Genomic DNA, 21,277 nt, shown 5'->3' with positions numbered 1-21,277 from the left:
ACCCCTGACCGTTAGGTCCAGTCGTGGCCGACTCTGTTTTTTTGTTTTTTTAATCATATTTATTCAAAATTTCATCAGTACATAAACACGAAAAAAACCCAAGAAAAACAGAAAAATACAGCAAAATAAAAAAATAAAAAAAAGAAAAAACCAAAAAAGAAAGAAGAAAAATACAAATCTCAGATTACAACTTTTCATTTGCTTATTTCTTGAACCTCCTCACACCTCCCTTTTTGTATTCTAGTTTAATTTGTTATTCCAGCAAATTCTTCCCATGTTTCTCAATTTTAATTTAAATGATTAGTCTTCACAATCTATCTTATTTATTGATTCAACATAACCTTTCCATCTTTTAATATAATCTGTTATTCACTTTACCTTAATCTCTTTAACCTTATCTTATCTTAAAAATCTTAAAATTTCAAAGTTTACATCATATTCATACATATCTCCTTAAATCATTTCTGCTAAAGCCAATTTAGTTCCTTTCCAGCATATTCCCTGATATTTCAATGTATTTTATGTACTGTATTTTCTGGCGTATAAGACGACTGGGCGTATAAGACGACCCCCCAACTTTTCCAGTTAAAATACAGAGTTTGGGATATACTCGCTGTATAAGACTACCCCTCTTGCAACGCACACCAAATAAAAATTAAAAAACCAGTCTCCAGTCCGGCTCGGAAATCTGCTCCCCTTCCCAGTGGCCGGGGGCTTCTGGGGCCAATTTTCAAGCGTATTTCTGCTTCATCTAGAAAGCTTGGTGTCCTCTGATTTAATTTGCTGTCGTTTTGTCCTTTGGTGGGGAGTTGCTGCCGGAGCTGCTGCTGTAGCCGGCGTATAAGATGACCCCCGACTTTTGAGAAGATTTCCCTGGGTTAAAAAGTAGTCTTATACGCCAGAAAATACAGTAGTATGAAAAAGGAAGGGTGTTAATAAACAATATATCCTCTCCTGCCACCCTGAACATTCCCCAAAACTGTGGATGTAATTCCTCCAGAATTTAAACAAAGACCCTCTCCCACCCAACTCACCTTCAGTATGAGGTCTCCCTCCTGCAACGAACTGTCCTTAGCCGCCAATCCTGTGTCCGTAATGTGTTTAATAAAGATTTGGCTCCCCAACTTCAAGCCAAACTCTGCATTTTTGTCGGGTTTTGGGGGGAGAGAGGAGAGAAAAAAACGAAGACATTTGGGTGAAATGAACGGCAGATTCCGCAAGAGTTCTTCAAGCGCTTTCGAAGGAGGGAGGGGGGAAAAGGCAGATAAATCAATGGAATATGTAGAATTGACAAATAGGAATAAGGAACCGGGAAGATCGGAGTTCTTAAAGAAGAGTGGAAAATTCTCGCGGAATATCTGAAGAATTATGTAACAAAGCGATAGCGAGATTCATCTAAATTCAGCAGTTTAAACTACTGGTACTTAAAATATAGCGGAAATATTTAAATAAAAGGGGGAATTGGAATATGGAGTTTTAATGGATAAATCAATCTTCCTTTTCTTTTAATTTTCACCAGTTGCCATAACCCGCACGCTTGGTTCTGTGCACCTTATTAAAAGGACGTGAAAAATCTTGTTTGTTTGTTCATGTCTTTTAAAAAGAAGATTGCTGCTTATTTCCTTCACATCAGAAGGGAGGGCGTTCCACAGGGCTGGCGCCACTACCGAGAAGGCCCTCTGCCTGGTTCCGTGTAACCTCACGTCTCTCAATGAGGGAGCCACCAGAAGGCCGTCGGCGCTGGATCTCAGTGTCCGGGATGGATGATGGGGGTGGAGATGCTCCTTCAGGTATACAGGAACGAGGCCATTTAGGGCTTTCAAGGTCAGCACCAACACTTTGAATTGTGCTCGGAAACATCCTGGGAGCCAATGCAGATCTCTCAGAACCGGTGTTATGTGGTCCCGGCGGCCGCTCCCAGTCACCAGTTTAGCTGCCGCATTCTGGATTAGTTGTAGTTTCTGGGTCACCTTCAAAGGTAGCCCCACATAGAGCGCATGGCAGTAGTCCAAGCAGGAGATAACCAGAGCATGCACCACTCTGGTGAGACAGTCCGCGGGCAGATAGGGTCTCATCCTGTGTACCAGGTGGAGCTGGTAGACGACCGCCCTGGACACAGAATTAACCTGCACCTCCATGGACAGCTGTGAGTCCAAAATGACTCCCAGGCTGCACACCTGGTCCTTCAGGGGCACAGTCACCCCATTCAGGACCAGGGAGTCCCCCACACCTGCCCGCCTCCTGTCCCCCGAAAACAGTCCTTCTGTCTTGTCAGGATTCAACCTCAATCCGTTAGCCGCCATCCATCCTCCAACCTCCTCCAGACACTCACACAGGACCTTCACCGCCTTCACTGGTTCCGATTTGCAAGAGAGGTAGAGCTGGGTGTCATCCGCATATTGATGGACACCCAGCCCAAACCCCCTGATGATCTCTCCCAGCGGCTTCATATAGATATTAAAAAGCATGGGGGAGAGGACAGAACCCTGAGGCACCCCACAAGTGAGGGCCCAGGGGTCTGAACACTCATCCCCCCCACTTTCTGGACACGGCCCAGGAGAAAGGAGCAGAACCACCGTATAACACTGCCCCCAGCTCCCAGCACCTCTAGGCGGTCCAGAAGGATTAAATTAATAAAAAATCATATTAAAAAGGCGAAGAATCTCTACGTAAAAGGAAAAAAGAGGAGAGGGAAATTGGGGTGGAAATCCCCCTCACCTTCGCTCTCCTTGTTCTTTACCAGAACGGAGCGGACCGGTTTCATCGGCACGTCTTGCTGCGGAAGCCTCTTGAACCCGGATACCAGGGCCAGCCCGCTAGCGCTGCCCCTGTGGCTGTACCCATTGGTGAAGCGCTGCCGGTCCGACCCGCTGTCTTGGCTCCGCCTCCGGTGCCCGCCGTCTTGGCTCCGCCTCCTGCTCCGGACCGGGTGCCTGCGGGGGGCGTCTTCCTCGTCTCGGTGGCGCCCGGAGCTCCTCTCGCTGGAGGAGTCGCCGTCGTAGCCGCGGTTGTGCTCCGCCTCAGCCTGGCGCCGGCCGCCAGCCACCAACCCGCCCCGTGCAGAAGGCGCCCGGTAGCCGGCGTCCTCGTCGGAGTCGCCGTCGCGCAAAGCGGGGCTGGAGAGCGGAAGGCTTTTGGGCGGGGTGGGCTTGGCTACCGGGAGGTGCACTTTCCGGGGGCGCTTGACCGTCTGTGAGAGGAGAAAACGAAATACAATGGTACCTTGGTTCTCAAACGCCTTGGTTACCAAATGCCTTGGTTCTCAAATGCCTACGTTACCAAATGCCTTGGTTCTCAAATGCCTTGGTTACTAAATGCCTTGGTTCTCAAATGCCTTGGTTACCAAACGCGTTGGTTCTCAAATGCCTTGGTTCTCAAATGCCTTGGTTCTCAAATGCCTTGGTTTCCAAACGCCTTGGCTACCAAACGCTTTGGCTACCAAACGCCTTGGTTACCAAACGCCTTGGTTACGAAACGCTTGGTTCTCAAATGCCTTGGTTCTCAAATGCCTTGGTTACCAAACGCCTTGGCTACGAAACACCTTGGTTCTCAAACACCTTGGTTACCAAATGCCTTGGTTCTCAAACGCCTTGGTTCTCAAATGCCTTGTTTCCCAAATGCCGAAAACCCGGAAGTAAGTGTTCCAGTTTCCGAACGTTTTTTTGGAAGCCGAACGCCCGACGCGGCTGTCGGCTATTGTTTCCGGGGCGCCTGCGCCAATCAGAAGCTGCGCCTTGGTTTCCAAACATTTTGGAAGTCAAATGGACTTCTGGAACGGATTAAGTTTGGCGCTTTTGTTTTTCCTCTTTATTTTGCGTTTTTGAGGCTTTTTCGGTTCGTTTGTTTTTGTGACTGTGTGGAACCCAGTTCAGCTACTGATTGATTGATAGATAATGTGATTGCGGAAATGGATAAAAGCTCCCCATCCAAACAATGACTATCATCAGTGCAGGTATGAAAAGTATTTAATTTTAATTCCCAGATACGTCTTGGAATTTCAGTTGTAAAGGTAAAGGGACCCCTGACCGTTAGGTCCAGTCGTGACCGACTCTGGGGTTGCGGCGCTCATCTCGCTTTATTGGCCGAGGGAGCCGGCGTACAACTTCTGGGTCATGTGGCCAGCAGAACTAAGCCGCTTCTGGCGAACCAGAGCAGCGCACGGAAACACCGTTTACCTTCCTGCTGGAGCGGTACCTATTGATCTATTTGCACTTTGACGTGGTTTCGAACTGCTAGGTTGGCAGGAGCAGGGACCGAGCAATGGGAGCTCACCCCGTGGCGGAATTCGAACCTCTTACCTTCTGATCGGCAAGCCCTAGGCTCTGTGGTTTAACCCACAGCGCCACCCGCGTCCCTTGTATACAAGTTACATCATTGTAATTATAATAGATCGTTATCAATCCAGGAGTCAGAAAGCCTGTGCTCTTGCGAGTGGGGCCCTAAGATATAGCTTGTTTAGCTTACAGTGGTACCTCGGGTTACATACGCTTCAGGTTACACACGCTTCAGGTTACAGACTCCACTCAGCCAGAAATAGTGCTTCAGGTTAGGAACTTTGCTTCAGGATGAGAACAGAAATCGTGCTCCGGCGGCACGGCAGCAGCAGGAGGCCCCATTAGCTAAAGTGGTGCTTCAGGTTAAGGTTTAAACAGAGGTTGGGCGGCCATTTGTCGGGAATTCTGCGATTCCCGCACAGCCGGGGTTGGACTAGATGACCCTTGGGGCCCGTACTGGGTGAAACCGTGTTTTCCGCTCTATAAGATGCACGAGACCACAAGACGCACCTAGTTTTTGGAGGAGGAAAACAATAAAAAAATATTCTGAATCTCAGAAGCCAGAACAGCAAGAGGGATCGCTGTGCAGTGAAAGCAGCAATCCCTCTTGCTGTTCTGGCTTCTGGGATAGCTGCGCAGCCTGCATTCGCTCCGTAAGACGCAGACACATTTCCCCTTACTTTTTAGGAGGGAAAAAGTGAGTCTTATAGAGCAAAAAATACGGTAGCCTACATTGTAAAAAAGACACAAAAATAGTGTGCGACCGGCTGCGGTTGGGGGAATCTGCTAACTCAGATTTTGTTAAGAATGCGCCGAGAACGTCGGAGTTATATGGCCTTGAATCAGCGATAGGAGTGGAAACTCTGTTCCGTCGGATAATATCCGGCTCAGACAACACAGGCCTGCTTTCCCTCAAAGCCTCCGTTTCTGCGCATGCATACAGCTAAATACTGTATTTTTTTGCTCTATAAGACTCACTTTTTCCTCCTAAAAAGCATATGTAACCAGAGGTACCAATGTAATAACAATAATAATAGTTCTATGTTCTGTCAGGAATACCCTGTATCAGTCTCTACAACCACAACAGGCGCTGCAACCTTCCAACAGTTTGACTTCACCTCCGGAGAAAGGCCAATGTCTGAACGCATCGCAGGGCGGGTTGGACTTGATGACCCCTGGGGGTCCCTTTCAACAAATTCAACGATTGTTACCAGCTCACGCAGAGCTGCCGTTCTCTCACCAGGAAAGGAGCCGACCCAAAATCTGCAGGGAGACGATCGAAATCTGGGAATTGTAATGTCGGTAGGCGCCGACTCCGTCAAACAGCAGGACTCTTTTGCCCCATGCAGGATTCGAACCCACAGCCCCGAGATTAAGAGTCTCATGCTATTAGCCACTGAGCTGTTGCTTAATTTAAAGGCATGCCTCTTCCAGAGCGATTGGCCGAGGGTCACCGTCAAGGAGTCGACGCTTGCTCTTACTCACAATATTGGCGGCTTTCCCGCAGCCTTTCAGGGTGTGGATAGCAAAGGAAGACGACACATTCTCCATGGAGATTCCATTCACCATGGCTATCTTGTCCCGGGTCCTGAAAAAAGGCGAAAGCCTTGTGAGATGGGCCAAGAGTGATCAGCAAACAAAAAGATTCTGACTCTCCCAAACCATTAAAAAAAACCTTTCAAGGATTCCATAGAAAGCTCATTTCCCTCTTTCCTGGCTGCCATGTGGGTTTGCCAAGCCATGGTTTCCAGTTTGCTTGCTTCCAGCAAACTGGACTTAAAATCAAACCATGGTTTGTGGGTTTGCCAAGCCACGGTTTCCAGTTTGCTCGCTTCCAGCAAACTGGACTTAAGATCAAACCATGGTTTGTGGGTTTGCAAAGCCACGGTTTCCAGTGTCCTCATTTCTAGCAAACTGGACTTAAGATCAAACCATGGTTTCTGGGTTCACCAATCAGATTTTCCAGTTTGCTCGCTTCCAGCAAACCAGACTTCAGATCAAACTACGGTTTCCTGGCAGCCTGCCAAAGCTGCCTAGTTTAAGGCTACTCACTGGAGCCGGCCATCAGCAGGGCCCCCGGGCACTACGTCGGAGATGATGATGGATGTGTCTCCGTCGACGCCGCTGGGGCGATCGCGGCCTCCTGATATGGCAATGCCGAAGCCCCTCCGGGGATCCTGCAAGGAAAGAGGTGCAATGCAGATGTCAGTTCCCTTCTGCACTCCAATTTAATTTGATTCCAGTTTGTTTGCTTCCAGAAAAATGGACTTAAGATCAAACCATGGTTTGTGGGTTCCCCAACCATGGTTTCCTCTTCACTCATTTCCAGCAAACTGGACTTAAGATCAAACCATGGTTTGTGGGTTCAGCAACTACAGTTTTCCGTTCACTTGCTTCCAGAAAACTGGACTTAAGAGCAAACCATGGTTTCTGGGTTCACCAACCAATGTTTCCCGTTCTCTCGCTTCCAGAAAACTGGACTTAAGATCAAACTATGGTTTCTGGGTTCAGTAACCATGGTTTCCTCTTCGTTTGCTTCCAAAACACTGGACTTAAGAGCAAACCACGGTTTGTGAGTTCACCAACCATGGTTTCCATGGTTCCAGAAAACTGGACTTAAGATCAAACCACGGTTTGTTGGTCTGTTGGTTGAGCAAAAAAGGGGTGAAGAAGCTTCCGCAAACTTCTTTGTGGATGCACCGGGAAGGGAAAGCTCACCAGGTCTTTTTTTTTCAAGGAGGGCCAGATTTGATGAAGTGAAGGGCCGTGAGGGCCAACCAAAGCTGTTGACCTTTTTTTTTAGGATTTTACCCCAGGAGATAATCTGCCACAGGGTCTGGATTAAACCGACCGGTGGGCCGGATTGGGTCCCCAAAACAGACTGTGGACATGCTTGCTGCATATTATCTTTTCATGCTCCTTTCAAGCTTTAATATTTTTTTAAAAGCAAAAACACACGCACAAAAATCAGAAAACCATCCGCTTATTTCTTGGGCTTATTCTGCTTATTAGTCTGTCACCCCCCCCCAACTGTACTACCTGGGTTATGAAGGCGCCCAAAAGACGTTAAAGCAAAGATTATGGGATAATGCACACAGTGACTTGCGATCTCGATCACACGCAGTCTGTAGTCCGCCGGCAGTAGGAGTACAATATGGGCATGTCTTTAAGTTAACATCTTACATTAAAAACCTGACAGTACCAAACTATCGAAGGCTTTTCACCAAAGCCAGACTCAACGTCTTTCCTTCTGCAGTGTTGGATGGCAGGTTGAGAAGAGTTCCCTACCAGGACAGACTTTGCTCGTGTGCTCAAGACATCAATTCCATAAAACATATTTTGTTGCATTGTGCAAAATATGAGCAAGCCAGGGCTGAACTGATACTACCCTCGCTGGTACCTTTCCCAGGAAAATCAGAGGCTCACTATGTCAGGTTCCTACTGGAAGACCGGACAAATGCTAGAACATTAGCAGTGGCCAAGTTTTTATCGGTGGTTGCAAGAACCAATGATCCCTATATTCTGAACAAAATGCTTGTTTAACCTGGAGGTAGGCTGTCTGAATTGTGCATTGCTTTGTAATGATTTGCTGGGTCTCTGGACCACAATAAAGATTGTTGTTATTGTTATTCTGCTTATTTATCAAATCACTCACCCTGTTTAGCGTTACTGTATACTGTTCCCAGATTATCATTTCCTCCATGTCTGCAACCTAGGGGGAGACGAAAAACATTATAAAACAACTTCAGGGATATACACAAACAGAAAGAGAGCAGGCAGCCAGAGAATTAGCCCTTTGTGTCAAATCAATGTCTGATTCAGTTTCTGTTTTCTCTCTTAAAAAGCCCCTTTTACACATTGGAGGGGGTTGGACTCAGATGCCCCTTGAGGGTCCCTTAAAAGGTAAAGGTAAAGGGACCCCTGACCATTAGGTCCAGTCGTGGCCGACTCTGGGGTTGCGGCGCTGATCTCGCTTTACTGGCCCAGGGAGCCGGCGTACAGCTTCTGGGTCATGTGGCCAGTCATGTGGCGAACCAGAGCAGCGCACGGAAACGCCGTTCACCTTCCCGCCGGAGTGGTGCCTATTTATCTACTTGCACTTTGACGTGCTTTTGAACTGCTAGGTTGGCAGGAGCAGGGACCGAGCAACAGGAGCCCCCCCCGTCGTGGGGATTCGAACCGCCGACCTTCTGATCGGCAAGTCCTAGGCTCTGTGGTTTAACCCACAGCGCCACCTGCGTCCCTTTGAGGGTCCCTTGCAACTCTATAATTGTATGATTTTCAGTTTCCTCACCTGCTCTGCCCTTTCCTTCGACTCTCCATTGCCAACTAACACTCACTACATTTATGCACATGTGGTGGAAGCGTAAGAGAATTTTGGGATAGCATATATAATGAAATTTTAAAAGATATTTAAATTCTCTTCTCCCAAAAAAACCCTGAGGCCTTCCTATTAGGAATTGCCGTATTTTTCGCTCTATAAGACGCACCAGACCACAATACGCACCTAGTTTTTGGAGGAGGAAAACAAGAAAAAAATATTCTGAATCTCAGAAGCCAGAACAGCAAGAGGGATCGCTGCGCATCGAAAGCAGCGATCCCTCTTGCTGTTCTGTCTTCTGGGATAGCTGCGCAGCCTGCATTTGCTCCATAAGACGCACACACATTTCCCCTTACTTTTTAGGAGGGAAAAAGTGAGTCTTATAGAGCAAAAAATACAGTATGTCCATGGAAATCAAGAGAAATCGTAGACCTCTTTTCATGAACGCAACCACAGCGGCTAGGATTTTAATAGCAAAGAATTGGAAAAGTGATAACATAACCTCACAAAAACCAACTGGCAAGCAAAAATGAGAGAATATTTACAACTTGGAAGGATGACAGATTAAGAGGAAACTCAGTACCAGAAAGTTAATAAAGACTGGACAATGTTTAAAGAATACCTTAAAAACCATTGTGACAACAGTCAACTCCGGGCAGACTTAGAATGAATCTTGAAATACAAAGAAAGTCTATAGCAGAATGTTCTTGATAAGAAATGGGGAAAAAATAATAACAGCTATGAACTGTGTACAGATTAACAAAATGTAAAATAGTACAATGAGAAGAATCGGAAGTTCGTGTCGAAGGTGTGTCGCTGTTGTAATGTAGTTTGTATTATAAGTATTGTCTAAGTTAAAATGATGAGCTATGTGTAAATTGACGTTGATTGATGTTTAATGAAGATTAATTTTTTTAAAAAACACCACCCACATGCCCCCTTTCCTTAATCCATCGCCCATTATTATTATTATTTATATACCATCCTATACCCAGAGGTCTCAGGGCGGTTTGCAGAACGAAACCAAAATACAAAACCACAAAATATATAATCAAAATAAAAGCAACAACCCAATACCCCGCCCCTTACTTCCGCAACCCTTCCCTTCTGCCGCAGAATCGTATCGTTGGAAGGGACCCCCGAGGGTCATCTAGGCTGACCCCGTGAAAATGCAGGAATCGTGTTGCCCCTCCGGCTCAAGATTTCCCCCACCAAATTGCTCTCACCCCTGGGACCCCCGTTCGCGAGAGTTTCATCCCAGCCGAACTAACATCTCCACGCTCCTCACAGCAAGCGAGCCGCAGACATCTCGATGGCTCCCTTTCTCCTCCCCTGCCAACTTGGAATGTTTGGGGACATTCCGTGACCTCACAGAAGCACGAGCCAAACAGGGGCTAGAAGCCAGCAATCGGCCTTTTTCTCCTGCAAAGAGATAGACAGGATCCCTCCAGGGCACACCGCAGCTCAGATACGATACAGTGGTACCTCTGGTTAAGTATTTAATTCGTTCCGGAGGTCCGTACTTAACCTGAAACTGTACTTAACCTGAAGCACCACTTTAGCTAATGGGACCTCCCGCTGCTGCTGCGCCACCGGAGCACGATTTCTGTTCTCATCCTGAAGCAAAGTTCTTAACCCGAGGTACTATTTCTGGGTTAGCGGAGTCTGTAACCTGAAGCGTATGTAACCTGAAGCGTCTGTAACCCGAGGTACCACTGTACAATACGATAATCTTTATTGTCATTGTCCCATATAGAACAACGAAATTGAAAATCTACACCAGACGTTCAGAAACCAACAAGCCTGCTATCCCAGCTATCCGAGCCTGGTTAGCCCTCCAAAAACTCTGATACCCCATAATTAAATACAATATACTCCCATAGAGACTACCTTAAAGGTAGAGGGACCCCTGACCATTAGGTCCAGTCGTGACCGACTCTGGGGTTGCGGCGCTCATCTCGCTTTATTGGCCGAGGGAGCCGGCGTACAGCTTCCGGGTCATGTGGCCAGCAGGACTAAGCCCCTTCTGGCGAACCAGAGCAGCACACGGAAACGCCATTTACCTTTCCACCGGAGCAGTACCTATTTATCTACTTGCACTTTAACGTGCTTTCGAACTGCTAGGTTGGCAGGAGCAGGGACCGAGCAACAGGAGCTCACCCCATCACGGGGATTCGAACCAGCGACTTTCCGATCGGCAAGTCCGAGACTACCTTACACTGCGTTTAAAACCAAAATCGCATTTGGATAGAAACTGTTTCTCAGGCGGCTAGTCCTGGCCTTTATAAACCTATACCTTCTTCCAAAAGGCAGAAGCTGAAAGAGATCATTTCCGGGGTGCGCACTATCCTGCGCTATCTCTGCCGCTTTCTTATGGCACCTGGAAGCGTAAATTTGATCCAAGGTGGGAAGAGTGCACCCAATTATTCTCTCTGCAGTCTTTACAACCCTGGACAGCATTGTTTTTCCCCTGGCCATGCAGCTCCCAAACCACACACACAGACCATACGTTAATACACTCTCCACAGTACAATGGTAAAATGCCATCAAGAGGTCCTTGGAGAGATTGTTTTTCCAGAGGATTCTCAGAAAATATAACCTCTGCTGTGCTCTCTTCATCGGGTCTTTGCTGTTTTCTCGCCAGGTTAGGTCATCTCTCAACTCCGTTCCCAGAAATTGAAATACCGAGACCTGTTCCACACACTTCCCCTCAATAATAAGAGTTGTGTATTTATGGAAGTTGATGCCCTGGGCATTGGGGAATAGCAGCTACCAGCTGAGGCGGCAAAGAGGGAAATCTTTCGCTTGCTGCTCCTTTCTCAGCCAAACTCTAATAACTAAACGCCAGGCAGAATTTTATAGACTTCTATCATGTTGCTACCATAAAGAAGGCTGACAGCATCTTAAAGAAACCTAGACAGCATCTTAAAAAGTAGAGACATCACCTTGCCAACAAAAGTCCGTATAGTTCAAGCTATGGTTTTCCCAGTAGTGATGTATGGAAGTGAGAGCTGGACCATAAAGAAGGCTGATTGCCGAAGAATGGATGCTTTTGAATTCTGGTGCTGGAGGAGACTCTTGAGAGTCCCATGGACTGCAAGAAGATCAAACCTCCCCATTCTGAAGGAAATCAGCCCTGAGTGCTCACTGGAAGGACAGATCCTGAAGCTGAGGCTCCAAGACTTTGGCCACCTCATGAGAAGAGAAAACTCCCTGGAAAAGACCCTGATGTTGGGAAAGATGGAGGGCGCAAGGAGAAGGGGACGACGGAGGACGAGATGGTGGGACAGTGTTCTCGAAGCTACCAGCATGAGTTTGACCAAACTGGGGGAGGCAGTGGAAGACAGGAGGGCCTGGCGTGCTCTGGTCCAGGGGGTCACCAAGAGGCGGACATGACTAAACGACTAAACAACAACAATCATGTTGCTCCTCACGCCCCTTTACTTTAAAACTAAATAGTCCCAAACCTTTCAATCCCCTCAATCATTCAAGTCGCCTGTTTCCTGAACTTTTTCGAATGTCCGCTTTGAGGAGAGGCGACCAGAACCCAAATGCACCATAGATTTCTACAATTGCGTTAACAACCACCACCACCAGAATTTATTATTTATACCCGGCCCATCTGGCTAGGTTTCCCCAGCCACTCTGGGCGGCTCCCAGCAGAATAATAATAATAATAATAATAATAATAATAATAATAATAATAATAATTTATTTATATCCCGCCTGCCCCAGCCGAAGCAGGGCTCAGAGCGGCTAATGGATGGCGGCTAATGGATTGAGGTTGAATCCTGACAAGACAGAAGTACTGTTTTGGGGGGACAGGGGGCGGGCTGGTGTGGAGGACTCCCTGGTCCTGAATAGGGTCACTGTGCCCCTGAAGGACCAGGTGCGCAGCCTGGGAGTCATTTTGGACTCACAGCTGTCCATGGAGGCGCAGGTCAATTCTGTGTCCAGGGCAGCTGTCTACCAACTCCACCTGGTACGCAGGATGAGACCCTACCTGCCCGCGGACTGTCTGGCTAGAGTGGTGCATGCTCTAGTTATCTCCCGCTTGGACTACTGCCATGCGCTCTACGTGGGGCTACCTTTGAAGGTGTCCCGGAAACTGCAATTAATCCAGAATGCGGCAGCTAGACTGGGGACTGGGAGCGGCCGCCGAGACCACATAACACCGGTCTTGAAAGACCTACATTGGCTCCCAGTACGTTTCCGAGCACAATTCAAAGTGCTGGTGTTGACCTTTAAAGCCCTAAACGGCCTTGGCCCAGTATACCTGAAGGAGCGTCTCCACCCCCATCGTTCTGCCCGGATGCTGAGGTCCAGCGCCGAGGGCCTTCTGGCGGTTCCCTCATTGCGAGAAGCAAAGCTACAGGGAACCAGGCAGAGGGCCTTCTCGGTAGTGGCGCCTGCCCTGTGGAACGCCCTCCCATCGGATGTCAAAGCGATAAATAACTACCTGACATTCAGAAGACATCTTAAGGCAGCCCTGTTCAGGGAAGTTTTTAATCTGTGATATTTTAGTGTATTTTTGGTTTTCTATGGAAGCTGCCCAGAGTGGCTGGGGAAACCCAGCCAGATGGGCGGGGTACAAATAATAAATTATTATTATTATTATTATTATTATTATTATTATTATTATTATTATAACAGTAAAAGTATCACAGTTTACATAAAATCGCAATCCATTAATTGAAATACATTCTAAAATCAATTCATTCTAAGTATTAAAAGCACAACAGAACATCAAACACTAAAAACCTCCCTGAACAGGGCTGCCTTCAGATGTCTTCTGAAAGTCAGGTAGTTGCTTATTTCCTTCACATCTGGTGGGAGGGCGTTCCACAGGGCGGGCGCCACCACCAAGAAGGCCCTCTGCCTGGTTCCCTGTAAGCTCGCTTCTCACAGAGAGGGAACCGCCAGAAGGCCCTCGGAGCTGGACCTCAGTGTCTGGGCTGAACGATGGGGGTGGAGACGCTCCTTCAGGGAAACTGGGCCGTTTAGGGCTTGAAAGGTCAGCACCAACCCTTTGAAGTGTGCCCGGAAATGTCCTGGGAGCCAATGGAAGTCTTTCAAGTGTTATATGGTCTCGGTGGCCACTCCCAGTCCGCAGTCTAGCTGCCGCATTCTGGATTAGTTGTAGTTTCCGAGTCACCTTCAAAGGGAGCCCCACGTAGAGCACATTGCAGTAGTCCAAGTGGGAGATAACCAGAGCATGCACCACTCTGGCGAGACAGTCCGCGGGCAGGGAGGGTCTCATCCTGCGTACCAGATGGAGCTGCCCTGGACACAGAACTGACCTGCGCCTCCATGGACAGCTGTGAGTCCAGAATGACCCCCAGGCTGCGCACCTGGTCCTTCGGGGGCACAGTCACACCATTCAGGACCAGGGAGTCCCCTACACCCGCCTGCCCCCTGTCCCCCAAAAACAGTACTTCTGTCTTGTCAGGATTCAACCTTAAGCATAGATTTGTACGGCGGCCATAACGATGCCTTCATCGCGGGGGGTCAGACTAGATGACTCTAGGGGTCCCTTGCAACTCTACCATTCTATAAAATCGGCCCTTTTTATTTCCCTAAATGACGCCTAGCATGGGATTTGCTGCTATCACGCGTGACTTGCAGGGGGCAAGCAAAACACTATCTGCCCCCTCCCCAAAATCAATGCAAACCAAGCCAATTTTTTATTTAAAGCACTCCTTTTACTTCTAATTGAAGAAGGGAGCCGTTTACATTTGCTTTTAAAAATGAGCTTTTTTTACTAGCCCCGATTTATTTAATTTATTTTATTTTCCAGAGAGTATATAGGGTCTGTAATAATTGGCTTACCTCAGGTGGGGGTCTAAGGCGATAATGACGCTTTAAATCTGCCACTCAGAAGCATGGAGGTATTTTGATAAGCGGATCAGCTCTTTCGGCTGAAAAAGCGGGCTCTCTTTAAAGAAATAAATAACTTAACTGCCGGCAGGCAGATAAAGCATTCCAAGAAGTTTTGGAAGAAGGGGGGAGGATAATTCATGGTGAAATTAGGTCAAGGTGGCTGAAGAAAGGAAGAGGCGAATGTTGCTGAAAGGGAGAGGAAGAGAAAGGGAGGGGGAGAGAGAGGGGAGAGAGAGAGAGAGAAAGAGAGAGGGAAAGAAAGAGAAAGAAAGGGGGGAGAAAGAAAGAGAGAGAGAGAAAGGGGAAGAAAGAGAGAGGGGGGAGAGAGAGAAAGGGAGGAAGAAAGAAAGGAAGGAAGGAAGGAAGGAAGGAAAGAAGGAAGGAAGGAAGAGAGGGGGGGAAGGAAGGAAGGAAGGAAGGAAGGAAGGGAAAGAAAGAGGAAGAAAGAGAGGGGGAAGAAAGAAAGAAAGAAAGAAAGAAAGAAAGAAAGAAAGAAAGAGGGGGGAAGAAAGAGGGAGAGAACGAAAGAAAGAAAAAGAAAGGGAGGGAGAGAAAGAGAAAGAAAGAGAGAGAGAGAGGGGAGAGAGAGAGAGGGAGGAAGAAAGAAAGGAAGGAAGGAAGGAAAGAGGAAGAAAGGGGGGAAGGAATGAAGGAAGGAAGGAAGGAAGGAAGGAAGGAAGGAAGGGAAAGAAAGAGGAAGAAAGAGAGGGAGAGAACGAAAGAAAGAAAGAAAGAAAGAAAGAAAGGGAGGGAGAGAGAGAGAAAGAAAGAAAGAAAGAAAGAAAGAAAGAAAGAGGGGGAAGAAAGAGAAAGAAAGAGAGGAAGAGAACGAAAGAAAGAAAGGGAGGGAGAGAGGGAGAGAGAGAGAAAGAAAGAAAGAAAGAAAGAAAGAAAGAAAGAAAGAAAGAAAGAGGGGTCTACGAAATACTTCGGCAGAGGGTTAAAAGGTAAAGGTAAAGGGACCGCTGACCATTAGGTCTAGTCGTGACCGACTCTGGGGTTGCGGCGCTCATCTTGCTTTACTGGCCGGCGTACAGCTTCCGGGTCATGTGGCCAGCAGGACTAAGCCGCTTCTGGCGAACCAGAGCAGCGCACGGAAACACCGTTTACCTTCCCGCCGGAGCGGTACCTATTTATCTACTTGAACTGGTGTGCTTTCGAACTGCTAGGTGGGCAGGAGCAGGGACCGGGCAATGGGAGCTTACCCGGTCATTGCGGGGATTCGAACCGCCAACCTTCTGATCGGCAAGCCCTAGGCTCTGTGGTTTAACCCACAGCCCCACCCTTGTCCTCACCTGGAGAGCCAGGACAAAAATGGGTAAACAGCCGCTCTCACGTAAAGGCCAATCCCACATTCCTGGGACATTTTTTCCAGGCAGAAACTACAGGAAGTCCCCTTTGTTGTCCTGGTGAGAGCCTGGAGTGGTTCACGCATAGCCAACACCCAAACAGAGCTTCGCTCCTCTGCCCTTTCGAAACGGCAGGGTTAATATCAGGCCAAGAGGCCACATTTGGCAGTTTCTCCATGCCAGGAGACAAGACACACCTGTTGGATTTCTGCCTTTTTTACAAGGAAACCAGGTGGAAAGCTTCGGTTGCGGGGAGAGGTCGACTCCCAAACCGCAGTTTGTCCCACGAGAAAGAAACATCCTGATTTTTCCATCCTCAAAATCCAAGATGCCCCCACCCAAAAAACCCCACAACCTCTTTAGTCCATGGCAAAATGCACTCTGCACGCACCCAGAGACACAGCTTTCAAACTCCGTGTCCAAAAAGCTCGAGGCGCCCTGCATTAATCTAAACGCTCTAACCCGGAAAGAAAAGGGGTAGATACCTCTGAGCATGTTCAGAGTCCCAGGCCCTCACCCCCAAATTAACAACCCACCTGCCGACGTTTTTTAAATTCCCTTATTCCAAATAGGATTTCTCGCGAGAAGAGGGGAAAGTTGACAAACGGCCGTGAGATTAAGGCTGCACATTTAAAGCACACACACCCCAGGGGGAAAATAATCTGGGGAACTGTAGCGTGCAGCTACACGCTACGGTTCCCAGGCTCCTACCTTAAATGCAGCCCTTTCAACTAAACACGGCTCGGGTTACACGTTTCCCTCCGCAACCGCCTTGCCAGAAAAAAATATAGAAAACAAGAATGTCGTTAAGCTGGGCAGACAAACCTCCTCGTCTCCCGGCTCAGAGATAAGCCCGTATTTTTTTGCACGCTGGAAGTAGGTCGTGAGGTGAAAGCTAACACATAACGCAAAATCTACTTGCCTGAAATCGTACGGCCATGGTGCTTAGAGCCAGTTTGGGCCAAACATCTTTGCCAGGTGGGAAACAGGTGTGCTCACCTGTCCGCAGCCCCGAAGAGGTTTGCCCAGGCCCGACCGAAGCCAGGCTTCCAGAATATATATATTTATATTCCAGGTTCTCTCCCCCTGGCCTGTCGGCTCTGGTTTTCCTTCCTCTTCCGCACCCCGGCCCCACCTCTTTCAGAGCACAGGTGTACCAATGACACACCTAGATTCCAGGTGGAGCCAGAACTCTCCAGTTCCCTCGCCGGCTGGCAGAGGCCCCCAAGGAAATTCGCTCAGTGAAGAGAAACTTCAAAAACAGGGAATTCTCGGCCGCCTCTCGCAAAGAAAACATCTCCCAAGATCTGCCTCTGGCCGGCTCGCAACGGACCGGGGGTTTCCGATAACCACAAGGACACTGAGAAAGCAACAAAGGCTGAAATCCTATCTGGGGCCGGACACCGGAAGCGGCCTTATCTGGAGTCGGCTCCCTCTCTCTCTGTGTTGTCGCCAGCACGGGCTGGCAGCTGCCGGCCAGGATTTTGGAGGTCTTCCCTCCCGCTGCCAAGTAGCGGAATCGAGGCCGGGAGATTTTGCAGGATGGAGCTACGAAAATAAACAAGGCTGGACCGGGAGAGGCCGGCTGCTGTCGGGCTGGACTGCTGCAATGCTCTCTTTGCGGCACTTCCCTTCTGCTCAATAAGGCAGCACGATTGCCGATGGCAGTCCTAGAATTGTAGAGGGGGAAAGGGACCCTGGAAGTCATCTAGTCCAACCCCTTACAATGCAGGAATATGCACGTGGACTTGGGTCTAAGAGCGTAACCCCCAACTTGGTGCCCTCTACGCGCCTCGGACTACAACGCCCATCGTCCACTGCTGGCTTAGCGGTGGACGATGGGCGTTGTAGTCCGAAAGCTGGAAACCGGTCAGCTGGGGGGGGGTTATTGTTTTGTTTGTAATTATGCTGTGTATTTTTGTGTGTTTTATATTGCAAGCCTACCCAGACACGCGGAACGTAGGCGTGTGTTTTTTCATCCGCTTATTAGCTTACCCTCGATTTTATTTTCTGAACGTTTTAAGCTGCTTTTTTTTAAATATATAGTTTCCCTGCTTTGTTCTTCTTTGAGGTTCCGTTGCAACCAAGCAGAATAGAACCCTTGCAAAACAAAAGAATAAAATAAATTTTAAAAACACGTCGACTTGGGTCGAAGAGTGCAGCCCCCAACTTGGTGCCCTCTACGCGTCTTGGAGTACAATGCCCATCGTCCACTGCTAGCTTAGCGGTGGACGATGGGAGTTGTAGTCCGAAAGCTGGAAACTGGTCGGCTGGGGGTTATTGTTTTGCTTGTTATTATGCTGTGTATTTTTGCGTGTTTTATATTGCAAACCGCCTTGTGGATCCTCAGATGAAGGGTGTATAGAAATGTTATTATCAATAATAATAAAATCCAAAACCTGCACCAGCGCAGGCTTATGGGGGTTATAGGAGCAGGTAAACAGTGGCTCCATGCAGCAGTTTTATTCTCATAAGCCTGAAAATCCAGGGTTTACCTTCGCCCCTCAATCGTCTATCCCTCTTTCCCTATCTACCTTTGCCCAGTCGCATTCCACTTCTCTCAGTGGCAAATATTGACAGGCGGCTGTGAAAGGGGAAATCTAGATTATTTGAGGTTAGCGAACTCAAACAGACACAAAGACCGGTGGTTGGTCAACAGCGGACCGGGGCAGGTGGGTTAGGAAAATCCCACAGGATCTTACAAATCCATTTCTCGGAGCTCAGAATTGCAGCTAGATCGCAAACAAACAAAGGACTGGCTCAGAAATTGACCCCTTTGGCTTAACCTCTTAGGCTCTGCTGCCTTCAACTTCCAACCCAAATAAAAACATCAAGCATTAACAGTAAAAATCTGATCCAATATAAAGAGTCACAGTAACTTTCAAATAAACAACTCATATCAAACAAAGCAACATTCAACAATCCTTCAGAACCTAATAGTAAACGCTAAAATTAAATACTGTATCAGCAAATAATAATTAAACAGTTTACAGTTTAGACTGTAATCGATGAAAGATACGGTAACTATTAATCGGAGTAGTGGAAGAGATACAATGTAAGAAACTGCAAAAGAAGTCAAAATATATATATAAATTTGTTGGGAAAGATTGGGTTGTCTTTATGTCAAAAGTATTACATTGGAAAAGTGAAAAATAAAATTTATAATAAATATACAGTGGTACCTCGGGTTAAGTACTTAATTCGTTCCAGAGGTCCGTTCTTTACCTGAAACTGTTCTTAACCTGAAGCACCACTTTAGCTAATGGGGCCTCCTGCTGCCGCTGCACAATTTCTGTTCTCATCCTGAAGCAAAGTTCTTAATCTGAAGCACTATTTCTGGGTTAGCGGGGTCTGTAACCTGAAGCGTATGTAACCTGAAGCGTATGTAACCCAAGGTACCACTGTATATGAAATCAGGGGTCAGATTTGAGATAAGAGGCGGCTTAGTTTGGTCAGAATCAAGTACAGTGGTACCTCGGACGTCGAACGGAATCCGTTCCAGAAGTCTGTTCAACTTCCAAAACGTTCGGAAACCAAGGCGCAGCTTCCGATTGGCTGCAGGGAGCTCCTGCAGCCAATTGGAAGCCGCGACGGACGTTCGGCTTCCAAAAGAACGTTCGCAAACCGGAACGCTCACTTCCGGGGTTGCGGAGTTTGGGAGCCAAAACGTTCTGACTCGCAAGGTGTTCAGAATCCAAGGTACGGCTGTATACACTTCCACTGTTAATGCTAAATATATGATGTTTAGTAAGCGAGCCACCATAGCCGCTAGAGGGCTGTGAAAAGTTGTGTCCTGGGTTTCTTAGACTCTTACTATCTGAAACCCAAGGAGCACATGGGTTGACAAATCTGAAATCCATTGGCGTATTTTCCAGCTCTCCTGCAAAACTACGGGCACTTGTCCCGTTGGCAGACCAACTCAGTGTTGCACAGTTATAAATGAAAGAGGCTGATTTCAATATGAAGCTGCCTTATGTTGAGTTATTCATCATGAGCAGGCAAACTAAGGCCCAGGCGCCGGATCCGGCCCAGTCGCCTTCTAAATCTGGCCCGTGGACGGTCTGGGAATTAGCATGTTTTTACATGTGGAATAGGGATGCGGGTGGCGCTGTGGGTTAAAGCACAGAGCCTAGGGCTTGCCGATCAGAAGGTCGGCGGTTCGAATCCCCGCCATGACGGAGTGAGCTCCCGTTGCTCGGTCCCTGCTCCTGCCAACCTAGCAGTTCAAAAGCACGTCAAAGTGCAAGTAGATAAATAGGTACCACTCCGGCGGGAAGGTCAACGGCGTTTCCGTGCGCTGCTCTGGTTCGCCAGAAGTGGCTTAGTCCTGCTGGCCACATGACCCGGAAGCTGTACACCGGCTCCCTCGGCCTATAGAGCGAGATGAGCACCGCAACCCCAGAGTCGGCCACGACTGGACCTAATGGTCAGGGGTCCCTTTACCTTTACATGAGTAGAATGTGTGTTTTTATTTAAAATGCATCTCTGGGTTATTTGTGGGGCATAGGAAGTCGTTCATTATTTTTTCCCCAAAATATAGTCTGGCCCCCCACAAGGTCTGCGGGACAGTGGACCGGCCCCCTGCTGGAAAAGTTTGCTGACCCCTGCAGTGTTAATCTATGAGCGCTGTATTACTACTGCCTCTGACTGGCAGTGGATGGGGGCAATTTTCAGAACCACCTGCAGCTGAAAGAGGGGATTGAACCTATCACATTCTGCATGCCAAACAGCTGAGCTGTGACCCTTGTCAGAATGGCTGTGTTGGGGCTTTGCTAGGAGTAGAGGAAAACACCCCCAAAACAGCAGCAACAAACGCTTTTTATTTATCTGATATGTTTATGATTTTAATGGATTGCATCCAGCATTAATTCAACTCACAGAATACATGAACGGGTCTCAATTAGCCACACATGCCCCTTCATTTCAGTGGGTCTACTCTGAGTACACAGGTGGCGCTGTGGGTAAACCACAGAGCCTAGGACTTGACAATCAGAAGGTCAGCGGTTCAAATCCCAGTGATTGGGTGAGCTCCCGTTGCTCGGTCCCTGCTCCTGCCAACCTAGCAGTTCGAAAGCACATCAAAAGTGCAAGTAGATAAATAGGTACCACTCCAGCGGGAACGTAAATGGCGTTTCCACGCATTGCTCTGGTTCGCCAGAAGCGGCTTAGTCCTGCTGGCCACATGACCCGGAAGCTGTACGCCGGCTCCCTCGGCCAATAAAGCGAGATGAGCGCCGCAACCCCAGAGTCAGCCACGACTGGACCTAATGGTCAGGGGTCCCTTTACCTTTACCTTTTTACTTTGAGTACAGCTCAGCTTGGATGCAACGGTTCTGCTTTGAGTAATAACTTCATTTGATTCAGCCCTATATTTACTGTGGAAAGCTTTTGAGGGGGTGATCGCCGCAAAATCCCGGACATTTGCTTACACACGGAAAAATGTGATAAATATC

At 48.0% G+C, this 21,277-nt stretch overlaps 2 protein-coding genes across 8 annotated transcripts in view; one reads left to right on the top strand and one right to left on the bottom strand.

Annotated features, from left to right (window-relative positions):
* GAMT (guanidinoacetate N-methyltransferase) overlaps positions 1-21,277 on the top strand; it is a 215,843-nt gene that overhangs the window by 49,994 nt on the left and 144,572 nt on the right. The gene's annotated exons all lie outside the window — the stretch shown is intronic.
* Positions 1-21,277, bottom strand: part of TJP3 (tight junction protein 3) — a 51,964-nt gene that overhangs the window by 29,429 nt on the left and 1,258 nt on the right. Inside the window, exons 1-6 of one of the 5 annotated variants that reach the window (XM_083594435.1) lie at positions 16,747-17,448; positions 7,930-7,986; positions 6,327-6,451; positions 5,760-5,862; positions 2,719-3,190; positions 1,035-1,138 (exon numbers count right to left, since the gene is read on the bottom strand). In XM_083594435.1, coding sequence (XP_083450561.1) covers positions 1,035-1,138; positions 2,719-3,190; positions 5,760-5,862; positions 6,327-6,451; positions 7,930-7,986; positions 16,747-16,764 — 879 coding nt within the window. In that variant the 5' untranslated portion in view covers positions 16,765-17,448. Of the gene's footprint in view, positions 1-1,034; positions 1,139-2,718; positions 3,191-5,759; positions 5,863-6,326; positions 6,452-7,929; positions 7,987-9,217; positions 9,245-14,424; positions 14,532-16,746; positions 17,449-21,277 lie in introns of those variants that run through there. The other 4 variants (XM_083594438.1, XM_083594439.1, XM_083594436.1 and 1 more) reach the window with 4 other exon arrangements.

The sequence above is a fragment of the Podarcis filfolensis genome (assembly GCF_964270895.1).
Source record: "Podarcis filfolensis genome assembly, chromosome: 18".
NCBI classification, from domain to species: Eukaryota; Metazoa; Chordata; class Lepidosauria; order Squamata; family Lacertidae; genus Podarcis; species Podarcis filfolensis.
This window is presented reverse-complemented; position numbering and strand designations above follow the sequence as displayed.